This window comes from Lycium barbarum, chromosome 6 (assembly GCF_019175385.1).
Source record: "Lycium barbarum isolate Lr01 chromosome 6, ASM1917538v2, whole genome shotgun sequence".
Classification (NCBI taxonomy): domain Eukaryota; kingdom Viridiplantae; phylum Streptophyta; class Magnoliopsida; order Solanales; family Solanaceae; genus Lycium; species Lycium barbarum.
This window is the reverse complement of record NC_083342.1, coordinates 32,513,029-32,517,964: the sequence shown is the minus strand read 5'-3', so window position 1 is coordinate 32,517,964 and position 4,936 is coordinate 32,513,029. Positions and strand designations below refer to the sequence as shown.

General features: G+C 44.9%; 1 protein-coding gene across 1 annotated transcript; it reads right to left on the bottom strand.

Annotated features, from left to right (window-relative positions):
- Window positions 1–253: 253 nt before the first annotated feature.
- On the bottom strand, window positions 254–3,780 carry LOC132643985 (uncharacterized). Its single transcript, XM_060360515.1, has 2 exons — window positions 3,460–3,780; window positions 254–337 (listed from the first exon to the last, which is right to left on the bottom strand). Exons 1-2 carry the CDS (start codon window positions 3,778–3,780, stop codon window positions 254–256), a joined length of 405 nt encoding a protein of 134 aa, XP_060216498.1.
- Window positions 3,781–4,936: the final 1,156 nt, after the last annotated feature.

Here is a 4,936-nt window from a genome sequence, read left to right as displayed (position 1 = left end):
TCGTAGATACGCACTGTGGGTTAGATGGTCTCACTAAATTACTACGGCATATTTGTACATATTATTTTGTTAGCCTACAGAGGCCTATGTATATATAAATCAATCATATTTTTATATATGGAAAATGGTCATTTTATGATTATGCTCTACTGAATGATAAAGAAATGTAAAATGATTATGACAAGTGAGGAAGTAAGGGGTGCTCGGTGGTCAACCCCGGGTACCCGTCGCGGCCCCTAGTCGGGTCGTGACACTATTCATGTCCCACAAAACTTTCCTTAAGACACCTTTCTAAACTCGTTGGATTATTGGAACTACCGTCATCGCTATATCTCACCTTGAAGGAACAAGTATCAAAAGGTGAGATCAATCACAATGAATAATTCCAAAGGTCATGAATAAGCTCAATAATATCATAAGAATCATGAGATTCATAGGCTTCTAGCATTTCTGCAAGCAACGATATCATGGATATAGTACAAAGGTTTACGACAAGGAATCATGCCTTTAGAAAGAAAGGTTTAGCCTTGACATAGCTGTCCACCTCCTGTTAGCTACGCTTATTTGTCCAAGCTCGCAAGTCTACATTTAAGAGGATTTACACAATCTTTAGACTCATCGTTATACGCTTGTCTTAGTCCTTCAAATAAATCCATTTATAATCTGCCGAAATTCGGGCAGCACTTCCCCTGTTTATATGCCTAGCCCGAAATCACAATACCAACAAAACAACAACTATAACAGCACCAACATCAACAACATCATCATCAATACCAAAATATTCCATAAAACATCACACACGATGTTTGTCCAGTTTCTCAACCCACAACTTTATTATATAACCATTTCATCGCTTTATCTTCGTAAATAAACAACAACAACAACAACAACAACAAAAATAACAACATACCCAGTGAATCCCACAATGTGGGGTCTGGGGAGGGTAGAGTGTACGCACACGTTAGCCCCTCCTTAGGTAGGGAGGCTGTTTTCGGAAGACCCTCGGCTCAAGAAAAAGCATAAGAAAGGTCCGATACGGGCAAACAAATCAAAGCAATTATGAAAATGAAAACAACGAAAGTAAATAAGCCATTATAAACCAACAGATACTCGCAGAAATCAAGAGACTAAAAACTATACAGCAACATAACTACTCGTAAGAAAGGATAAACGCGACTACCTACTAGCCTTCTAACCTAATATGAGTCCTCCATACCCTCTTATCTAAGGTCATGTCCTCGGCAAGCAGGAAATTCGCCATGTCCTAACTAATCACTTCCCTCTAATACTTCTTCGGCCTACCTCTACCTCTTCTGAAGCCGTCACTGGCCAACCTCTCGTACCTCCGCACTGGGGCATTTGTATCTCTCCGCATCACATGCCCAAACCATCTTAGCCTCACTTCCCGCATCTTGTCTTCCACTGAGGCTATTCAAACCTTGTCTCGGATGACTTCATTCCTAATCCTATCGCTCCTAGTGTGCCCACACATCCATCGCAGCATTCTCATTTCCGCCACTTTCATCTTCTGAACATGAGATTTCTTGACTGGCCAACACTCCGCCCCATACAACATAGTTGGTCTAACCACCACTTTTTAGAACTTGCCTTTATGTTTCAGTGGCACCTTCTTGTCACACAACACTCCGGAGGCAAGCCTCCATTTCATCCACCCTGCACCAATATAGTGTGTGACGTCATCATCAATCTCCCCATTTCCTTGTATAATTGACCCAAAATACTTGAAACTATCTTTCTTCGGTATGACTTGGGTGGCAAGCTTCACTTCCACATCAGCCTCATGCACTATATCACTGAACTTGCACTCCAAGTACTCTGTCTTGGTCCTACTCAACTTGAACCATTTAGACTCTAGAGTTTGTCTCCAAACCTCCAGCATAGTGTTAACCCCGCTTCGAGACTCGTCAATCAGGTTTATGTCATCCGCAAATAACATACACCATGGCACCTCACCCTGAATTTGCCGCGTCAATCCATCGATCACCAAGGAGAATAAAAATGGGCTAAGAGCTGATCCCTGGTGCAACCCCATCACCACTGGGATGTGCTCTGAGTCTCCTCTCATAGTCTTTACCCTGGTCTTGTCCCCTTCATACATGTCCTTGATCGCCCTAATGTACGCCACAGGTACACCTCTAGCCTCCAAGCATCTCCATAGAACCTCTCTCGGCACTTTGTCGTATGCTTTTCTAGGTCTATGAATACCATGTGCAAGTCCCTCTTCCTCTCCCTATATTGCTCCACCAGTCTCCGTACAAGATGAATAGCTTCTGTAGTTGAGCACCCCGACATGAATCCGAACTGATTCTCTGAGATAGACATGCCTCTCCTCACCCTCATCTCCACCACCCTTTCCCACACTTTCATAGTGTGGCTTAGCAGCTTTATCCCTCTGTAGTTGTTGCAACTTTGAATGTCGCCCTTGTTCTTGTACAATGGAATCATTGTACTGTATCGCCATTCTTCGGGCATCTTAGCCATCTTAAAGATGACATTAAAGAGTCGAGTCAACCACTCTAAACCTGCCCTGCCTGCAGTCTTCCAAAATTCCCCAGGAATCTCATCGGGCCCGGTCGCTCTTCCCCTACTCATCCTACGAACAACACCTTTAACTTCCTCAACGTTTATACTCCTACAATATCCAAAATCACGACACCACTCGGAGGACTCCAAATCTCCCAACACAATATCTCTGTCCCCTTCGTCGTTCAAGAGTTTGTGGAATTATGACTGCCATCTCTGTCTAATGAGAGCGTCCTCCACTAGTACCCTGCCATCCTTGTCCTTGATGCACTTCACCTGATCCAAGTCACGCGCCTTGCTCTCCCTCGCCTTGGCTAGTCTGTACAACTTCTTATCCCCGCCTTTTTCCTCTAGTTCTGCATACAGGCGTTCAAAAGCTGTTGTCTTTGCCGCCGTAACCGCTAACTTTGCCTCCTTCCTCGCCATCTTGTACAATTCCCTATTTGTTCGCCTCTCCTTATCATCCTTGATGTCTACCAACTTCGCATACGCCACCTTTTTTGCTTCCACCTTCTCTTGAACTCCTCCATTCCACCACCAGTCCCCTCGGTGCCGACCACGGCTACCCTTTGAGACCCCCAACACCTCTCTATCTACTTCCCTAATGTAACTGGCCGTCCTATCCCACATGTTGGTCGCCTCCCCACTACTCTCCCAGGCTCCCATAGCTCTCAACTTCTCCCCCATCTCCAGGGCACCCGTCATGGTCAAACTCCCCCATTTGATCCCAGTCCTGTCGTCCACGACCCTCTTTCTCTTCCTCATCTTGATTTCCAAATCCATCACCAAGAGCTTATGCTGGGTCTTTAGATTCTCACTCGGAATCACCTTGCAGTCTTTACAAAGACCTTTATCGTCCTTCCTAAGGAGTAAAAAGTCTATCTGCGTCTTAGCCACCGAACTATGAAAGGTTACCAATTTCTCCTCCTTCTTCGGGAAACTCGAATTGGCTACCACCAGCCTAAAGGCTTTTACAAAATCCAACAGTGCAACTCCTCCTCCGTTCCTGTCCCCGAAACCACAACCTTCATGCACATCGTCATATCCCCCTGAAATTCCAATGTGCCCATTGAAATCTCCTCCGATGAATAGCTTCTCAGTGGACGGTATACCTCCCATAATCTCGTCCAAATCCTCCCAAAAACGGCTTTTCTCCTCCTCGCCCAAGCCCGCTTGTGGCGCGTAAGCACTAATAATGTGCAAAATAAACCCTCCAATGACCAGCTTAATCGTCATCAACCTATCACTGACCCTCTTAACCCCTACCACCTGCTCTCGTAAGTCATTATCTACTAAAATGCCTACCCCATTCCTATCCCTCGACCTACCTGAGAACCATAACTTATACTCATCCACATCTTTAGCCCTGGATCCTACCCATTTAGTCTCCTGGACACAAGCTATATTAATCCTCCTCTTCTTAAGAATCTTAACTAGTTCTATGGACTTCCCTGTTAGAGTCCCAATATTCTAAGACCCTAATTACAGACTAGAGACTCCCTTAACCCACCTACCCCCTCTAACCCTCACCCCCGTCCGAGAGCATGACCCTAGTCCACCATCGTCTACCAAAGCCAGTAAAGCAAATATAAACTACTCGACCAGGCAGGAATCAATACTAAAACACAGGTTAGCAATAATCTAGATGAAAGTGTAACTACTATGACAAGAACGAAACAAGTAATGCAAGAATGCCAATTAGCTGCAAGGATAAAAGACAGAGAATTAAAAAATAAAAAATAAAAAATAAAAACCGGCGGTACCAACTCCAGTTAGACTGAACCTGCTCACGCCGGAATCATTGTTCACGTAGGAAACACTGTTCATGTAGGAATCACTGTTTACGGCGGGAAGCTCGAATCTGTCGGACCAGAGAGAAGGAGAGGAGAGAAGAGAATAGAAGAGAAGGAAGATAGGAGAAGAAGAGGAGTGGGGGTGGAGGGGGGTATAGGGCTGTCACACACCCTAGGAGAGAGAAAACTTACCTGGGGAGGCCACTAGGAGGTTGTTGTCACGACCCAACTAGGGGCCGCGCGGGGACCCGATACTACTATACCGAGCACCTCTTATTTCGCATCTTACTCTTACTACTGAGTGGGCCGTATGAACGATACTGTCATGGCTTTACTCAACACCATCATTAATAGCATACTCGTAACTAGTGTCAATAAGCTTTACTAACATATTATACAGCGACAAGGACAAACAAGGTTGTTAAACATCTGACTGTACATATCTGTCTACGAGCCTCTAAACAAGATATATATATTCACAAGGAGGGTTGGGTTCTACCGTGCCCAAATATATACACAAAAGTAGTACCAATAAACTGAAGCTCCGGAACAACTGGAGCGCTCTCAATGCACCGCTGGAGAAGCTCCTAGGGATCGAA

What these genes read in the sequence shown, in the direction of transcription:
- LOC132643985 (XM_060360515.1), bottom strand. Translation starts at nt 3,780, where the DNA reads ATGACGATTAAGCTGGTCATTGGAGGGTTTATTTTGCACATTATTAGT. An exon ending in CGAAGAAGGAGGAGAAATTG is followed by an intron (nt 338 to 3,459) that starts GTAACCTTTCAT and finishes TGTTCCTTCAAG; the next exon opens with GTGAGATATAGCGATGACGG.